Source organism: Phaenicophaeus curvirostris, chromosome 2 (genome assembly GCF_032191515.1).
Source record: "Phaenicophaeus curvirostris isolate KB17595 chromosome 2, BPBGC_Pcur_1.0, whole genome shotgun sequence".
Classification (NCBI taxonomy): Eukaryota; Metazoa; Chordata; class Aves; order Cuculiformes; family Cuculidae; genus Phaenicophaeus; species Phaenicophaeus curvirostris.
In genome coordinates, this window is record NC_091393.1 from 76,770,952 (window position 1) to 76,790,839 (window position 19,888).

Here is a 19,888-nt window from a genome sequence, read left to right on the forward strand (position 1 = left end):
AGCCCCTACATTGCTCTTCTCTGTAAACGCTCCGGAGCCTCAACATCCTTCTTGTAGCGAGGGACCCAAAACTGAACACAGTATTTGAGGTGCGATCTCATCCGGGCCAAGCACAAGGGCTGGATAACCTCCTTGGACCTGCTGGCCATGCCGTTTCTGATACAAGCCAAGATGTCATTGGCCTTCTTGGCCACCTGGGCACACTGCTGGCTCGTGTTCAATGTCAACCAGCACCCCCAGGTCTTTCTCTGCCAGGCAGCTTTCAGCCACTCTTCCCCAAGCCTGTAGCACTGCACAGGGTTTCTTGTGTCCCAAGTGCAGTACTTGGCATTTGCCCTTGTTAAACCTCATTCCGTTGGCCTCAGCCCATTGTCCAGCCTGTCCCAAGTCATTCCAACTTCATTCTCTGAAAGCTAACTGCATGTTTTTGAGACCGCACTCTTTTCCCAAAGAAATAACTTTGCAGTGCATTGGTATGTATGTATAAGTCTGTGCTTATACCTGTAGTAGCCAAGCCATCCTCGAGCTGGTGAAAAAAGTCCACACCTGCGAGGAGGGGCAAATAGGGCAGCTGACCCTAAACTGACCAGCAGAGTATTTCATCCTATATACTTCATACTCAGTATAAAGTTGAGAGATCATGACAGTCTCTCTTCTGCTATGACCAACACCCAGTGAAGACCTCTTCTGTCTGTCTGCACCTAGCCTGGACCCATGCATTCCTGAATCCAGTTCCTGAGTGCCTCCTTTGTGTAACAGTGTGCTTGCCCATTGGTGTGTTACGCTTTCCCAAGTAATGAGAACCTCTTCCCGCCTGGAACGAGAACACGAGCTTGGTCTCTACATGACCATTAGATTTATTTCTACTGTATGACATGAAGCTAAATTTAGGCCCTCCAAGTGGCAAAGTGCTACGTGCTATTTAATTCCATGCTTGCTTTAGCAGAAAAGCAGCATTAGCCTGGAAGTGTCATCTGTAATCAGCAAGATCATGACATAATTTCAAAAGTTTTTATATCTAAAATATTTAATACTTGTTGAAGGCTAAAATAATAATCATTTAAGTGTTTTGCTTTAGTAGTTTATTCTTGCATTTCATGACTAAGAGTACTGGTTTTAATTAGTTCAGTGTGGCAAGCAGCAGTAACTTTTTTCTTTTATAAAACCCCATACCTCACCCACTTCAGGATACTGCTAAGTAGTTTGTAGATGCCAGTGTTTTTTTCACTAGTTTCCTCTTTAGTACTTAACCTATCACACTGCCTACACAGTGTAAAGAACATAAAAAGAAAACAAGAGTCATTCCAACATTAGCAAACACATCTGAAGTAACTTTTGAATGCCAAGCAGAGAATCTTCGACAGAGCCTGCTCCTCCCTGTGTAGTTATCCACTGAACTACCCATATACACCCTTTGACTTACTCATCTTATTTACAAACTATCCTGGTTTTAATTACTGGATTCCATACAACTGGGTCAATAGCTTTTCCAGTCACACCTGTATTTGGAAGTCTAATGAAACAAGTCAGATTGAAACACTGTATGTCTATAAGATAAGAAGCAGCAAGTTATATGCTTTTATTGTTTTGAGATTTTCCCTTGACAACACCTTGGTCATAAAGCTTTAGACAATGTAGCTGTACGAACTGAAATAAAAATTAGTTTTAGATAACTTCACTTAGACTATTAGTCTAAATAGTTTTTCTACTCACGCAATCTAATGAGAGATTCTGAATGGTAAGGAACTGCAGTTAGCACTGGTGGTTCCGTTAAGTTTTATCTCAAGCTCCCATTTCAGCACCAGCAAAGATGTATTTGAAAAATACAGTTTAGCCATCAAAACCTATGTAAGCTGCAATCGTCTGAGCCCTTTGTCTCACTTCTATAGCCCTCGTGCTTCTTGGAACTACTCTCACCCTACTAACTCCAGAAAGTATCGCACTGAAGTTAAACTAAAATAGCCTTTAAATTAAGAGATCTCTGAATTGCTGCTGTAAGGTATTCGGCAGTATCGTGTACCTTTTTTTAAAGCAGGGTGAGGTTTCATGAGTCAGCTGTGCCAGCCTAACTTTCTGGTAGGTATTAGTTCTTTAAGTACAGGAGGGCAGAAATAGAGAATGAAACCATGCATTGACTGTTTATTGTTGCAGAAAATAGGGGCCCCTTGGCAAATATTCAAGAAGGGAAACAATCTATTGTGTATGAATGACACTGATAAGGCACCATGTAAAGCACAGTAGCTGTAGATGCCATCCAGAAAATGTCATGCTAATGACAACTTAAAATATGAGAGTTGCTTCATATAACAAACGCAAAACTAAAAAAAGATAATTTGAGTTACTATGTCTACCTTGCAATGAATTTATGATTGCATGCACATCCATAGGGCATATTAAACAAAGCAATAGCTTTCACATTCCTTTTTACAACACCTAAGGCTCTGATGAAGCATTGCAGCTTCCATATACTTGGCATTGCTCCCACAAAGCATATAATCTATTTCACTCATTTCCAAGGGTAAAAAACCCCCATGGATTAAGTTTTATGAAATATTTCTCATGTGGAGCTCTGTAAAATTCCTGAGTTGAGATATGCTATGTTGTTAAGATGAGGCAGACAGAACTAAGAAATTTTCAGATAAGGAGATGCAACAGCAACATTTAGTATTTAAGTCCTTAACATCTTCATTACATAGTAGAAATCAAATGCAATACTTTCTACATTTCTATTTTAATTTATAAGCCTGGAAGTTGTAGACAGTTACTGACTCTGCACATCAAGTTACCTTCTTCACTACTGTACTCCCAATTCATATTCTTTCAACACCAGATTTCTTGTCAAAAAAACCCAAACAAATCCTCAAGCCAAAACAAATAGCCCTTTGGTTATCTACAATTCAATAATTACCAAAGCAACAGGTCATACTGCTTTAAAATCATTTTGTGGTTTTCACCAGTGATTTATTTTAAAGTGAATTGCAATGCCATTATACTACTCAATAGTCACATAATTGAAGACTTCATTCAAGTGCTACTTGAACCACAGTAAGGCAGGGCAGAGGGTTTTTTCGTTAGAAGGAACAACTGCATTTAAAAAACATGTTCTACACTATTAGTAACAGGTAGAACAGCGTAAAATCAAATAATTAGTGTAATGTATGTTACATGTTTTGATGCTATTTACAGGTATAATTTCCGTAACTGTCACATAATTTAAGAGGGCAGATCAAAGCACGTACCAATTGGAAACTTATGTTTCAGATATTCTTTTTTTTATTAAAGACCTAATGCAAAACATACAGAGCATTAAAGTTAAATGTAGCCCAACTTTTATTGAAACAAAAATTGTGCAAGTTCTTTCTAGTGCTGGAAGAGACAAATAGGACCACTGCAAGTCAACAAGTCTGAAACCTCTTAAGTTGGCTGTTAATCACCAGTCAGAAGCTGAAAGACTGAATTCTTTCTGCTGCATCGTTTTATTGCCTCCACAGTTTGTTCCAGGCAAGGCTGTTTATGGATGCTCCTTAAAGAGTTTTGCTTGGCATAAGGTAAGTAAGATTAAGAGTTTCATAAATGTGCCAAGTTAGTCTGACATTTTATTTTCTAGCATACAAGGCAGGGCATGAAGCCTTCAGGAGCTTTTAACCTCATAAAAAAGTATTCTGAAGTTTTGGGATTTTTTTTCCTCCTTGTTGAAGCTCATCACTAGCAACACAGGATTTTTTGTTGTTGTTCTTAGTCAAGCCCTCTTCCAAGAGATGGCTGAGTATTCCCAATTGTAAGCAAATTGCAGTGGCATCACAGAACAAGAAAGGAGGCGTTCAAGTACACCGAGGTCCCAGGGGATAGTTTTAGAGAAAACTGAATACAACCGATTCCTTTCCACTATGTGAGAATTCCACAAACTACAGATTTTCTCCAGGGGACCGAAAGCGTGCATCTCATATATGATATACTTTATTAGAATTAAGTGAGAGTCACCATGTGGTTAGGATTCAAAATTTCAATCCAGTAGCCATCAGGATCCTGAACAAATGCAAGTCCTTTCATTTTACCTATTAGGAAAAAGTATACAAGATAAAGTTAAGACTACATGATTAGTTCTTAATGTCAAATAAGACTATTTTGAAAAGTATTTTCCTTTTTGTTGTTTGTATGAGAATTTATTCAAATTCTGTAAACATCCAGATTACTTTTTAATCACCATTAGACCTTTGTATGCTAAATTGTCAAACATACTCTCAGCAAACCTGCAGTTTAAAGTCACTTCAAAATTCTATCTTTGGTTGATTCAGACAGGTTTTTGCATACAACTCTGTAAATATTCTCTTAATTCAAGATGATATTTTTGTGCTCCAGGATGTTTTGACATATTTTCTTGAACTGGCTTTGCCAGTATAAAATCCTGCATTCTTCTACCCTGTTCATCTCCCATCATTCCTGCCTCCACACTAAATTTTTAACATTACTGGGTTTTGCTTCTTTCTCCATCTTTGATGTGGTTTACAGTACACATTTACATCACTTCATTTAACAAAGAAATTCAGAGCAGGACGGTTTTAAATTTTACATTGCAAAAATACTACTTGTTAAAACAGGGTCCCCAAAAGTTGTCTTCAACAGTACGTCAGGATAGCAGAGCTTAACATTTTATCTTAAGGTGTTAACCACAAACTTTTATTAACACTTGCTCTATTAGGCTATTTATTGTAAAAAAACCCCAATCTATTTATTAATACATTCCAGTTAAACACTCCTGAGAGAGTAGATGTTTGATTCAGTAGTGTAAGAAAAAAACAACTCTCACTTCAACTCTCTCAAGATTCACCAGGTGCTGAACAGATTAAAAAGGGCTTAGAAACTCCAAAATGCTAGAAATACTAAGTTCAATTTTTAAATCAAGGCATCTGTGTTCAAGTTAAATTTTCAGATGCACTTCTTGCATTTACTTCAGCTGAGAATACAGTGAATAAGATCAAAATCCCTTAGTCTTTCAGTTACTTGTTCTTATTCCTCTAGCAAGCAATCTAGAATATCAATTCCAGTACACGCAAACTAAAGTTTCATGTAGTAATGTTACTTTCAAACTAAGAGACCCCACCATTAATACAGGCAACAGTCTAGTTTCTATAGCCAGAAGGGAGTAAGTATCACAGGTTTGTGCATGATGCTAAGTATTAGATATATGTTTCTGAATCCCTCAGTCCAAAAACCCTCATGAGGTCTCTTCACGAAGAATTTTTGTGAAGGTCAGACAACATACAGAAGAGATGTAGCTAGATGGGTTAACTGTTGTTACTGTTGTCAGTTTTGCCCATCATAAGAGAATGAAGGGGTAAATGGTTCTAGCACCTTTTAATCAATGACAACTACTAGAAATGTATTACACGGCTTTCCAGTAAGCTCTATTAAGCAGAATATATTAAAAACTAGGAAAAAAAAAAGATTGACTTGCATTTCTGATCAAGACTTACCATCATCAGGTTTCTTCACAAATTTCACTCCTAGTTCTTCAAACCTCTTACAAGCTTTATTGACATCAGGGACAGCAATTCCAATATGTCCTGTACAAGGTAAAAAGAGTGAAGTACACTTTAAGGATTGCTAGGTGTCCTACGAAAAAGTTTACATGTTGTAGTTCACGTAAGATAGGATTGTACAAGAAAAATATTGCTTCAAGAAAGAACAGCCTTTTGGTTATTAACATTATTCTCCTCCAGAAAGTTCTTTTTGAAAATGCCTTTTAAAATAGGAACTTCAGAGTTAAAATACCTCATATTGTTTAGATGCAAATGTTACCGAGAGTAGGTGAGATTTTAAATCAAACTGTTTTATCTGTGTTTCCTATCTCAAATTGTGTTGTATTTCCTCAGTTCAACAGAACAAGGAGTTCATCATTAATACTGTATTTGTAGAAACTAACACCAGCACTATGCAAGGCCTGCAGTTCAGAAGTTTTAAATGTCAAGTGGCTAGATTGAGTATGAAATTTATTTCACAAGCCAGTGACCTTTCAAGCACTCAAAATATCAAATCAAGCCACACAAACACTACCTTCAGCGCTACAAACAGAATTCTACTTCTAGCTTAAAATGGTTAAAAAGTAATTATTAGAATATAAATCCAAATGTAAATCAGTCTAAATACCATAAAAATCTAATACAAAAGTTCTTCATTGAATAGTTACCATTAGCATGTGTTTGCTTGCCAAAAGATTAGATTCTTTAAAAAAATTGTAATTGTGGCTCATTACTCTGTGTTTACTCATTTTCACAATCACAGCTTTCACGCTGGAAGAAATAAAAGATGAGATGCAAGTTTCCTTCTTTCTTAGTGCTAGTATGTTTTCCTCTAAATAACCTACTCAAAAAGCCTTGTCTTTTCAGACATAAAAGTTTAAAATATTTTCTTTACTGTTTCTCATAAAAATAAAGCATACAGTATATAGTCACCCAATAACCTCTGCACAAAATGTATATAGTTGTTTTCTAAAAAAGGTCTGAAACTATTTTTCCACAACACACAAGAGGAAGAATATGTAATCACAATAAACCAAAGCTTAAAAACTACAAACAGAACTACCAAACTACAAGCAGACCTACCAAATCCTCTGGGATCTGAATTGCCATTGTGGTAAGATTGACTTTCATCATTTTCAGTGCCCCAGTTGCTGCAAGAAACAATTATTACATATTGAAGAAAAGCATCAAAATTAACAAATCCTAAATGTTTTGTTTCCTCAAGATGATAAGTTGTTTCCCCTAAGAAATTGGACAATTTAAGCTGTTTGCTGCATTCATTAACCTATCAATACTTTTCCTAGTCATAGGTCCTATGGATTGTCTCCACAGTAATCCAGTCACATTCACAGCCCTTCACTGGCATTCAGGTTCAACATTTGAATGAGTCAGAGACCTTCCTGTCTCATTCAGATTGTGAGAATTACTTGGTAAGTTTTGCTGCAGCTGGTTTGTATGCTTAATTATCTCATCATATAAATCTGTCTTGTGAGATGTAGCTATTTTAGGCTGAGAGATAGCCTGTCTTAGGGCTGTGAGAATGTATCAGTATGCTTAGTTGCTTTGTAAGATGCAGCTGTTTTAGGAGATAACCAGAAGGGAGTCTCTTGACATGGCTGGATAATCCAAAAAAATAATGAGCATTCTTTGAAGATATATATGGTTCTTCATCTAAAACTAGTATATATACCCATTGCTTTTGTAAGATGTTATGCCTTTTTTAGAAGGGCATCCAATTCAGCCCTGAATTGTAAAATAAAAATATTATTGCCTTAGCTTCAAAGACTTCAACCTTTTCAATATTTTACCATTGAATGAGCATTTCTCACAAGATTAAAGAGAAGACTGCGCTGCATGAGTCAGGTTATCTAGCCATCATTGGGGAACTAACAGTTAGGGTAGCAGGTCCTGAAGAAACAAGGGCTGGGTATGTGGGAGCTTCTTGCTGAACAATTTCAATGATCAGTAGCTTTAACCAAATTGTCCCGTTTACAGTAAGTGTATGTTTTGTCTTAACACCTGTTTCGATCAGATTCCAAAAGCAACAGATGCACATTATTAGAATGCTCTGGGGATCCCAAAGAAGTTCTAAACACAATGGGTTTCCCTAAATTTTTAGGCTTTCTACAGAGATGGCATGCCTATTCAGAATACAGTAAGCATTATTTCATGTGTATGTTCTACTGTTCATCTAGTAGCTTCAAAGAGCTGTAGGAAGAGAAAGATTAAGCTTGGGAAACATACAAGATGTTAGCCATACTTTAAGGCTATACGACAGTGAAGATGTTTCCACGGTAATGATTACATTTGGTATTCAACAGGGTTTACTCTTATCCACTTCTATTTAATCATTGTTAGCTAAATGTCATCTCATTATATTAATACTTACTGTGTTAGTTCGAGTGTAGCTTTTCTAGAGAACGTCCAAGCTGTTCTCTCAGTTTTATCTTTCGGTATGTCATTTTTATCTTCATACGCCAGGAAATAGAGTGAGAACTTCATAGTGGGAAAGTCAAATTTTTGCAGCAGTCTAAATAGCAACAGTTATTATAAAATAGTAAACTTCAAAAGGTCATGAAGTAGCTTACAAACAAACCAAGATGCTTCCCCCATGGAAGAGCTATTGCTGTGATTTTTTTGCCTTTCTTAAAAAGCATTTTGTTTGTACCCTCTTAAAGTAGCTAAATTTTGAACTATCACATAGAAACATTCCAGAACGTCATTACAAACCTACAAAAATGGAAGAATTGGATCTCTAAAAGCCAAACTATCAGTAACTGAACAGCAAACCCAGTACAAAGGCTCGAGTCTTGAAGTTGCCACTCTCTTACTTGTCTGTATTTACTCAGGAAGATCTTTATGTTTATCCATTTTAAGATATTGCCAAGGAATAAAAATATTTACTTTGAAAGTCATTTGTTCTGGGGAGCTCACTGGCACTAGGCAAAGTTAAAGAATACAGCAGAACTAAAACATAAGCATACCTTTAGATGAAATATTTTTACAATTTCAATAGCTAGGTATAATGATAAAATCCATTTCAAACATGATAATTGAATAAACTAAAAAATACCTGAAGTGAGAAAAGCTGCTTATGAAATTTATCCCTTCACTTGATGCAGGAGTCACTTACTTTCCTGGGAAATAGTTGATACATCTCCATTTTCTCCTAATTTCCAGAGATAGCGTCGCACATTTAAAACCATGTTTATGGTTTAATGAGAACAAGTAGGCATGCAAAACAAGTCCAATTTCCTTTTCAGCTTGTTAAGTATTTAATTTTTATTTTCTTATGCTCAAATCTTCACTGAAGTGAAAGTAGTTCACTTTATGGGACTCATTTATAGGTCTTCAAAAATATGCTAGAAATTTGTTTTGAAATAACTCATTTCAAATGTCAAGATTGCACAAAGCCTTAGTGTTAACAGATCACCCGCCTCCCAGTAGCCTTCTCCAAAAGTTTCAGTTTGGACTTACTCTCCAGCTGCTATTGCTTTGATCTCTTATGACTGGAGGTAGTCATCAGCCACCTCTGAGAACTAGCAGAAAACTTGAAATTTCAAGATCTACAGCAATGTCTCCTGATCATAAGCATTGCCATAAAACTTAAAGAGTTAGCTGCAGGCGCAGTGAGGATGAAGTAAGCAAGTTGTACATCGATAGTTAATGACCTGTTTAAGAAAAAAGTAAACTTCTAGTCCAGGCCCATATTAGTTCATTTGCAGCTTAAGCATTAACTGTGTTCAGACTGCCAGACTGTCCAATTGGGCATCAGCCGATGGGTCAGCATTGTTAATGTAGTTAGACCAATTAGTATAATTACAACAAACTAACAAAAGCTTCTCAGAACAGTAGAAAAATCCAAACTTATTGTGACATAGAACTTCTACTCACGTCATTCCAAGAATTCTTGTATAAAAATCCAGTGACTTCTTAGGATCCTTTACTCTTAACATTGTCTGCTGCAACAAAAAATCCTGGAGGAATAAAAGGGTTATTAATTATACCTGAATCAGAATATAATTTATGAGTATTCACAAAGATGTTACTTAATAATGAATCCAAGCTTCACAGGATTAGAAGCAACAAATAGAGTACTACAATAGTGAAGATAAAACCTTTTATCCGGATCCTACACATACAGATCTGTGTTAAATAATTACAACCTTGTAACAAACTGTTTAAAACAAATGAACAATATCACCACTGGTATCACTCAATAGATACAGGGTATCATTCTTATCATTGTCATATTTTTGGAGCTGTCCTGCATATGAACCGCTTCACAAGCAAACACTCTAGGCATGTCAATATTTAATACTGGGCAGTCCTGCAGACGAAGAACTTAAAGCAAAGCTACTGAACTCATATTTATTATTTAATTGCATAGGTGTTGAATTTCTGTCAGGCTTGACGATATCTTTGCAGCAAAATTGGCCTGCAATTCCATAGGGGTATTTTCCTCAAGCCACAGGTTAACTTTATATACCATGGGCTAATGGACAACTCGGTGGATGAAAGGCGTGTGGCAGGATCATCTTGAGAGGCATGTTTTAAAAAAGAAGAGAGATGTAGTACACACAAAATGCAATTACAAGCTGCTCCTAATAAAAAAATAAATATGGCTGGAGTATTTCGGAAGATTTTATGGCAGCCCTGGTGTCTGCTGGCTTGCTCCTGCCCTCAGCCCCAGTCCCCGGCCCCGTGCCACTCGGCCCCAGCTCCAGCCTCCTCCTAACCCCCGAGACCTCAAGCGTCCCGACCCCAGTACCAGCCCCCAGCCCCCAGCCCCCTTCTCGCCCCCCGGCCCCATGCCGCCTCTCAGCCGCCGCACGTCGCCCGGCAAAGCGTGCGCGGCGCTGGGGACACACACGCAGGGACAGGGCAGGGCAGGACCGGCGGCGGCGCCGCCGCAGCCCCGGGGCGCCCCCTCCACCCACCCCACCTTCGTGCTGGCATCTGGCTCCGAGCAGGCGCCGTAGGCTGCTTCGTCGCTGAGGCCGCTGGGCTCCGCTGGGGCAGCCATGTCGATGAAGGAGGAGAAGGAGGAGAAGGTAAAGGAGAAGGAGGAGGATAAAGCGGCTCCGCCCCCGTGACGCTGCGGGGCGGGCACACCGGGGCTGTGATTTCCCGTTGGATCCCAGAAGTGTAAACGGGCAGGGCGCCCTTGGCGGTGGAGCTAATTAGCTGCAGCGCGGAACGAAACCGTGGATGCTCCGCGTTGTCAAGACGATGCGACCCTCCAGCTGCCGCCCGCGGCCGTGCCTAAAGCGGGAGCGGGTATCCAGCTCCCGTGGAATGGGGCTCCTTCCCACTGGTGGAGAAGGAAGGCCGGGGGGCCGGCAGAACCGGCGCCTTGGACTAGCGGAGGGCAGACTTTGGGCTGTTCAGGAGGCTGGTTGATAAAGTTCCTTGGGAGGAAATCCTAAAGGGCGAAGGATGCCCTTTAAGAAGGAAGCCCTGGCGGTGCCAGTGGAGTTCTGGGGAGAAAACAGGAGGTCTCACAACCAAGGTTGAGCACTTCACTTGGACAATTAGAATGCCTAGTCATCTCTGCAGATAGCTGTGGAGACTGAGAAACAAGCTGGATTTTGACCAGATCAGTACCTTCTGATCTTGTCCATATGTTTTTTTCCCATGCTTTTCAGAGCTTTGTTCACTTCCTTAAAAACAGTGCATCCTGGTTTTACCAGGACACAAAAATTGCCTAGGGCAGATAGAAAATTCTGGTTTTGGAAGCCCAAAATATATTATAGCTACTATAATTTCAGGCAAGTTCTTCAGAATAACGATCTATACACTAGCAGTGTTTATTTGAAAGGTTCACATCCCTACAATCCAAATCACCTTGTATAACGTGACAAAATCACAATGGCCATCTAGAGATCCATAGCATTTTAGTGTGGCTAGTTTATAGATCTGTACAACAAGCAAGCATGGTCTCCTTCAGACGTGCTTTCATTGTCCTTGCACAGATCAGCAAAATCTTCATCGTCATGAAACGGTTTTGGAGCCTATGTGGCCAATTCATGTCTCTATAATAAAATCCTGATGTGTCATGTCACTCCTCTTTTACAAACTAGTCTTTTATATTTGTGGGTAGAGAAGAATGACCAAGTCATGCAAATCTTCCATGTGTGTTTCAAAGTGTCCTATGCCCAGTTACTTCTAGTTCATGGTTCACACTTACAGATCTCTGTGAGTGACAGAATATCCTCCAGTGTCTCTGCATTACTGATAAAGACCATAAACATCTGGTACACGGTTATCAGGAGCTAGGCCACCTGTGTGTACGGGTTCATTGCTTGAAGGCAATATTTGCAACATCTATTATGTTGTAACTCTAACAATATTGAGGGTAGATATCATGTGCCACCAAAACTTTGAACAGTGATGTGGTCACGTTATTTTTGCTTGTCCTAAAGCCAGATAAAAATATGTTCAGTAACAAATAATCTCTTTTTGACTTAACAGTTTGAAGCCTTTGATTCTTTTTTTGCCAAAGGAGGAAGTAAGGCATTGAAAATTTTCTATCAGGAAGGAGAAGCTCCAGGTGTAGGTAAATTTTTAGCAATATTAATACTAGCAGATGTAATATTCCCTTCTATTGTTAATTTTGTTTAATGTTTCTCAGAATGAAACCTAGTTTTACTTTTTCATAATTTTACAGCCTTTTGCTATAAGGGCTGAAAGTTTGTAATTTAAATGCTTGCTTCAAGTCAGAGAAAGTTCAGTCAATTTTAGCTATTCTTGGAAGAAAGGCTATAAAAAGATAAGTTCTACTGAAGTATTAAATTGGTTACAACCTTTTCTTACAGGAGTCATGTCTCCAGTTCATTAGAAAGCACTTTCATAAAACCTGTCTGAATTTGCATTTACTATAAATATTTTAAATTATGCTTAGTGTAGAACTAGAATTTAATGTCTGAAATCCCTGTTGATTCTCTAAGTACAGAACATGCAGTTCCCTTACCTATTTATATGAATAACTAAATTGCATAGGATTATATACACAGAGGATTGGAGGGTATCTCGTATACTCTGTTTGCTCTCTTAGACGTGACATCTTGTTTGGTAGAGTGGACGCAAACAAAGAAAGTACGATAGTCACACACAAATTAACACATAATGATGGACTTGAGAAAATTCCCTTTTAGTGAAGAACAATGAGCCAAAGTTGCTTTTAAGAGATATGTTATATGTGTAGATTTTTAATTGTGTGGTTCATTACAGCCATAATTTGGTTGGGTTTGATTCTCTTACATACAAAAGAAGAAAATAAATTATTACCATGTTGAATTTTATTTCGCTATATTGATTTTAAGCATTTTGTAATATCCTTACTTTTAAAAATAGTGACATCTATGGAATTATTTTCAGAATGTGGGCGGAAAATTCCAAGAGCTGTGAAAGGAAGTAAAATGATGCAACTGTATGTGGACAAGCCAGAAGACAGATTTGTAGGACTATGCTTGTTTTTTGTTCGTTATGAGAATGACAGACCTATAAGTGCAAAAACTATACATGAGGTATTTTTCTTATATAATTTAAAAACTAAAAAACTTTAGAAGCAGATATTTTTGTTTCATTATTTGATTCACTGTTGTCACATAACTAAAGCTACTGGTAACTGCATTTTTTGAATGTTATGTCATGCTCTTGCTCTTTTTCAGTAGACATTGAATAGCTATATTACTTCAGCAGATACTCAGGATATCTTGTGAATTCAGTGTCTTACAAATACTCTTGTTATAGAAGTCAGTACTTAGGTTCATTTTTCATTCTCCTTGCTGTTTTTGAGGAGGCTAAATCTACTAAGTACATTTTAGTATGATCAAAATCTGTAGAATAGGAGGACTCAGTGAGAAGAGTTTATTGCAAACACCAGGAGAGGAAAATTTTACTTGTACTTTTCTCTCTTAATGTGTCTTTGTATGTGTGGAATACACATTTATCCTATTAAAATTATGTAGCATAAGTTTTTCTGCTTTACAAGGCAAATCTTAGTGTGTGCTTCATTCTCATTTATAGGCATGCATCTTAATACTAAGGCAGTACTGAAGGGACTGTACATTGATTAAGACTCAGTCCTATATATGTATCTTCTACTTAATATGATATGAAATTCTTTTGACAAAAAAATCCGTTATTAATTTATGTACTTCTTATTAGATATTAAAATGTTTTATTCCTTATGAGAGCTGAGAACATGAAGGAGGAAAAGCACTATTAGAAATAAGATACAAGATTTGTCCTTATCAAGAGTCTCAATATTATTAATAAATATTACTTTTGCATCAAATTCCTTACTGAAGTAATGAGAAAAGCAATTTTCTGTTCTAGGAAGTTTGTTACACAAAGTAGATTAATACTTGCTTTTTTTTGAAAGACATTTCACATATTGGAATAGTTAAAATAGAACTTGTAAAGCTTAGTTTTGGAGAAAAGACAATAAAATTTCATCTAATCCAAAGTAATATATTTTGTCAGGTAATTGCTTGTAGTATAAGTTCAGATATGAGTATTTTTGCTGCTTGCATTTCATTACTTTGTACTTAATATTAAATGCGGACATTTAGAATATTTTTAATCGTTATGTATTATTTAAAATTTTCTAAACTTTCCATATGATAGTGAAATAATTGAAATTACAGAAATAGAACCAAGCAGCCTTTTAAAACTGTGTTAAAGCATTATTGACTTCCATTTATTTTTAAACAGTATCTTATGGCCACATTGTAGTATTTTGTAAAGGTTATGTCTCCTTAAGTTAAAGTTGGCAAATTGAAGTGCCTTTTTAAAAAATATGATGATCTTATATTACTGTTTCCAGTCTGAGTTGCTACATTGCTAAAAATAATTCTGTTTCAATGCAGGATATATTCTCTAGTGTTTTGGATGCTACTGAAAGTCTCCTGTGTGGTGTTAGGAATGTGATAGAAAAGATTTTTCTCCCTACTGTTCTTGCAACAAGTAATTGGGGTGCTCTAAGTCAGAACAAACAGGTTACAAAAGACAAACACAATTTTGCGGAAGCAATTAACAGATACCTTTCCTTTTTAAAAGGTAAGCATTTGCACATAGGTAAGGAACTTCTCATATTTCTAGGAAAAATATAATGATCAATTACTTGTATAATAAACACATGAGTAGGTTGTTTAGTGAAGAAAACACACTAGTGATATATTACTTTTAAGGAGGAATGCTGGATTTAAAATAAGAATTTTCTGCTTTATGCGACTGCAGTAAAATGGCTATTACATTGAAACAACACTGATGGCAGAAATATATTCCCAAATTTAAATTGCATATGCTGGTAGTAATTAATTTTAGAGTCTTAATAATTTAAGAGTCTTAATTCTTTCTGTATTGTAATTGGTTTTGTTTTGTTTTGTTTTTTCCCAGGGCCTACAGAAAGCAATGAAGGAACTGTTGAGTTGAAAAAAGTAGATTACAGTATCATTTCTAAACTCCAGTCCCCTGAGGAAGTAACTGCAGCAGCTCATAATCCTGAAATGATTCGGCAGCTAGAAGAAGTACTTATGATATGGTGTAGGCGAATTGAAAAGGTAAGTTGTTTTAACACATTAGTCCGGTATGAATACGGATACATACTTATAAGTCCTATATGAGACTTGCTTGAAGTTAGCTGAAGGCTTCAGCTGTATCTCTACTTGAGTAAGACAAGTGCTTCACTTCTATGAACAAGTGAAGTTAAGTAGGTAATCCTTACCCCTAGGAACTTAGGGTCTAGCAAGAATAAGAGGTAGTTGCCTTCATTTCAGTTTATGAATGTGATAAGTGCAGCTCAGACTTAAGATGCCTTTCCAAATCAGAATCTTTTTCATGTGTCAATAACTGCAAGCTTGTTCCTTTTTAAGTTACTAAGTCTGTAGTACCTTTCTGTTCTTCTTTGTAATGGTTTTTCTGTTCTCTGTAGTAGACATTTGAGTTTTTTTCAAATTGGTTGCAGATTCTGGTTGAGAGTAAACAGATAAGGAAAGAAGCTCATAATTCAGGTCCATTGACTGAGCTAGAACACTGGAGATGTATGTCTGCTAAATTTAATTTTATTATTGAGCAGCTCAAAGGACCAAACTGCAAAGCTGTCTTTAGTACTCTACATATTGGACGTTCCAGATTACTAAGGGTAATTATTTTTTTTCTATTTCTAATGCTGGTTTTTTTGGGTTTTTTTTACTATGGAGAAAGAACAAGATATTTTTAGAGATACGGAGAAAAATTATCATAAATTAAAATAACTTTTTTTGTCTGCTTGGACAGTAGCTTTTAAAAATTCATCTACCAACATTTATTTCCAGCGTATCAGTACAAGTTGAAGGAATAGTTCACAGTGTTTTTTACAGTATTGTTTCCTGTCTAGATATGGCAAGAGTTGGATGCCAGGATCACAGATGCAGCTAATGAATTGAAAGATAATGTGAAATACTTACACACACTTGAAAAAGTTTGTCAGCCACTTTACAGCTGTGATCTTGTAAGTATGGCTTTCATCATTCCTTAAACATAGTTTACGTATTTGCATAGAATGCCCAGAGAAAAAGAAGTGTTCTTTGTATTAAGTTAAAAGTATATTTTTCTAATTTAGTTTGCTATTTTTTCTGGGTTTTTTATTCTAAATGCCTATCAAGCTGAAAGTTAAAGCATTAGTTTATTCTGTATTACATAAAAAATATAATATTTTAAAATGTGTAGCTGATCAATAAACATAATTACATATGATTGTCTAACAAGTCAGTCCTGCTGTCAATGTAATTTTTAAAATGAGCTAAACCAGGTACATATTTTATAGTACAAGAATCTCAAAATGTGTCTTTCACTGAAAATTCCAAATATGCCAATGAATAATCACACAGCTGTAACCAAAATTTCAGTTATATAGAGAATAATGAAACCTAGTGAGGTTCTAAATGAGTAAATTAATATTTTGATATTGAAAACAATGTTAGCTGCTTCTATTTCCAGAAGTACCAGCTTGTCAGAATTTAAATCGATTGCCCATGTAGACAGTCGGCCCTCATTCAAAGTAACATTTATTATTTTAAGTATTAACTATTAATTATTATTACAGATACATGTTTCTTATGATTGTTGCAGAATAGAGTGGAAGGAGGAAACACCCTAGGAAAAACTGCTTTTTCTGCTTTGTTTCTTAGTCCTCCTTGTTTTCGTCCTACCTGCCTCCTATTCTCTGTCAGGAACTGTATTTCTTTTGAGTTGCTGCTGGCAGTTCATGATCCTACTTCAGAGTTTTAACTGAGGGGAAGCAAAGTTTGAGATAGTATATGACATAGAACTAATACTGTGTGCGATAAGTAGAAGAGAGGAGTATGATAAACGGTGTTACTAAGATGCTGTTCATCTTAAGCTCTTCAGAGTATCACTAGAGGGTGCCAGGCTATAATAATGAGATACTTCTTACAGGTTAAGATGAACTTCTTTTTATCTTAAACACACAGACAGACATTTGTGGATGGAAACCCATTGAAGAGTTCATAATTTTACTAATACAGAATAGCTGACTGTAGTTCTTTGTTAATCTGGAACAATTTGCATATTTCTGGATTTCTGTTTAATTTCTTGGAACATTGTTCCAGAGATCAAGATAATTTAGGCAGGCTTTTTGATGGTATTTAACTGAAAAATAATGACATTCACATTAAATATATACTGTTTTAAAAAAAACGTACATTCTGGATTGAGTTGAATTTAATATTGGATATTGAAAGGTATTTTAAATATTAGTGGATTAGGAATGGAGTGCATGGAGATTAGTCACCAAATGGTGTTCCTATATGGAAATTTAGACTGAGCATTTAACTCAGGACTTTGAATCAGAAATAAGTCTATGCAGTCCAATATTCAGCATTTTAGGTTTTGTCAAGGATTAAAAAAAGAAAACAATAGACTCAGAATCTCCTGGTTCAATTTTAGAGGGGGGGGGTGTGTGTGCTGAACATGTGGATGCTGAGGGGTGTTTTTCTACCATGCAGACTTTATCTCACACTCTTCTGCCAAAAGCCGAAGTGCGCCATGTCTCTCAGCAGTATTAGTGTGTTTACTTTTGAATTTAAAGCCCCAAACTAATTCCAGGAGCTTGGCCTCTCTGCTGAGAAGTTACTTTTTGTTTACACGTTTCCTCCACTTGGTCCATGCACTCTGCCCTCTTGGGGTCTCCTTCGGGGTCTTAGGATGAAGGCCACAGATCTTCCTCACAGTTGGACTTTTCAACTTTCTTTCTTATGTGTGCTTTTAGACTCCTTGGGCACCTCTTCAAGATTGCATCTAATCCTAGATGGTTCTTCTTTCTCTTATCAATGTGCTAGTCCCTGTTATCTGGCCTAACTAGATAGAGTCACATTCTCTCCCATTCTTTCCAACTCCAGCCTTATTAAAAGTTCTTAGTTAGGCATAAATATCCAGGCACAGGCTAGCTAAAAGTTGTTGTTCAAGCTAATCCTACATTTTAGTTCTAAAATCACAAAATTGATACATAATATTCAAATACAGAAAATAGGGTAGCAACTTATAAAAAATCATTTCTTCCTTCCAATATAATGATTGAATTAATTACGGTACTTATTAATGAAATTAACATTGTGACTATTATTTAATGAGTTTTGTGAAATGTCTGAATGAGTATAATTATATTTAATGATTGTAATCACAATGTAATTGCATAGAGTACATATAACAGCTGTACTTGAGAATAAAGACAGCAAACCACTTCCTTTAATGCCAAAAAATGCAAACTATACTTTTTGAATCAATTTTTTATTTTGATCATCAAAATAGCATATTACAAATATTTTTAATAATATTTTAAAGCTGATTTCTCACCAAATCATCCAAGAGACTTATTGTTTTTATTAGTTGAGGTTTAAAATTTATGGAACATGATTAGCTCTTTTTTGCAACAAAATTTTTGGTATGATACCATGGCAGTTTGAAGATTGGTTCATATGATTCAGGGAAAAATGTAATTTAAAAGTTGTCAACAGAATAGAAATATAGTTACTAAGAATAGAAAGTAAAATTTTTCTCAAAACTCTACTTTAAGGCATCAATTACGCATGGAATACCAAAGCTGATAAATGCTATGCAAATGATTCGCAATGTTTCAGGATATTACAATACTTCTGAGAGAATGACATGATTGTTTGTAAAGGTAAGTATATTAAATATAATATTCATTATAAAAGTTACGTGATTTTTCAGAAGAAACCATAATTTTGTTTAAATCAGTATGACGTCTGTTAAGAATGATAATAGTAGGTGTTTATGCAAGAAAGGAAGAGAAGTCTATTGATCAAGAGAGGATTGAACTTAGATTTGAAAGTTGTTTTCAGGAAGGACCTCTGTTGTTACTCTTGATTTATCAAAATTATTATTTTTTTTTCATTTCTTTATCAATCTCCTGATCTGAATTAATCTGCTCAGTTGTTTCCTACATCACTGAATCCACAAAGATTCTTTTATTATCAGTCTTGAAGATCTAATTAAGCCCAAGGTCATTGGTCTGACTAGTCTATTTCTCCAAAAGGTCTGAAAGACAAAAGGTTCCTCTTTCAGAAGCAGGTAATGCTTGAAAAGTTAACTGAATCTCAGGTCATAAACTTTGCCACTTTAAACAGAAAATTAATACCAGCTAGGTAATTATACCAATGTCTTTTGCAGCATCAAGGTATTCACTGCAGGAAAAGATGGTTTATGTAATGTTTATAGAACAAAGAAATCCTTAATAACTAGAATACACACTTCCGATAAACATATAGAGGAAATACATAGTAGACCCTCATTACGCCAGTTTCCTTCTTTCTTTTTAACAATGAAACTTTTAGTGTAATGTTTTGTTACAATTCAGTTCCAACTAGGATATGAAGAAATAAGTGCTTTTTTAACACTGTATTTATCCATTGTTACTGTTTTATATAGATCAGGTGTTCGGTATGACTTGTGCAGCAATGTTTACATTGCCTGTTCTGTAAAATTTTTCGTATGTTTATGTATTGACACTTGCTAGTGTCTATTATTTAATGGTATAAAGGATTGAGCATTTCACTGGAGAGGTTAATAAACTGGTTACATGAAGCTGTGCTAAGAAATAGCTCTATAGAGTGGTCTAAGGTCCCCTCTTATTGTTTGATTTCATTAGAGGTGACACTGGAGGTCTTATCTATGACTTCACTGGCTATTGTACTACAGTATGAGACTGCCTTTGGTACAGTAGTTCTCAGTCTTCACATTTTTTAATATACAAAACCGATTATTTACCTGTAGCTGTTCCCCGAGAGATATTTTCTGTACCTGCATTCACCTTTGTATTCTTCTTTCTCTTTCTGTCATTA

The 19,888-nt window shown here is 36.2% G+C and overlaps 2 protein-coding genes across 2 annotated transcripts in view; one reads left to right on the forward strand and one right to left on the reverse strand.

Moving 5' to 3' along the window:
- Positions 1 to 2,936: 2,936 nt before the first annotated feature.
- On the reverse strand, positions 2,937 to 10,593 carry GLO1 (glyoxalase I). Its single transcript, XM_069852594.1, has 6 exons — positions 10,465 to 10,593; positions 9,414 to 9,496; positions 7,909 to 8,049; positions 6,603 to 6,670; positions 5,475 to 5,564; positions 2,937 to 4,055 (listed from the first exon to the last, which is right to left on the reverse strand). Exons 1-6 carry the CDS (start codon positions 10,543 to 10,545, stop codon positions 3,967 to 3,969), a joined length of 552 nt encoding a protein of 183 aa, XP_069708695.1. The 5' UTR covers positions 10,546 to 10,593; the 3' UTR covers positions 2,937 to 3,966.
- A 2,332-nt stretch (positions 10,594 to 12,925) lies between these two features.
- DNAH8 (dynein axonemal heavy chain 8) overlaps positions 12,926 to 19,888 on the forward strand; it is a 125,661-nt gene continuing 118,698 nt past the window's right edge. The window contains 6 exon segments of the mRNA XM_069851447.1: positions 12,926 to 13,048; positions 14,396 to 14,585; positions 14,925 to 15,088; positions 15,493 to 15,669; positions 15,904 to 16,017; positions 18,601 to 18,708. Coding sequence (XP_069707548.1) covers positions 12,941 to 13,048; positions 14,396 to 14,585; positions 14,925 to 15,088; positions 15,493 to 15,669; positions 15,904 to 16,017; positions 18,601 to 18,708 — 861 coding nt within the window. The 5' untranslated portion in view covers positions 12,926 to 12,940.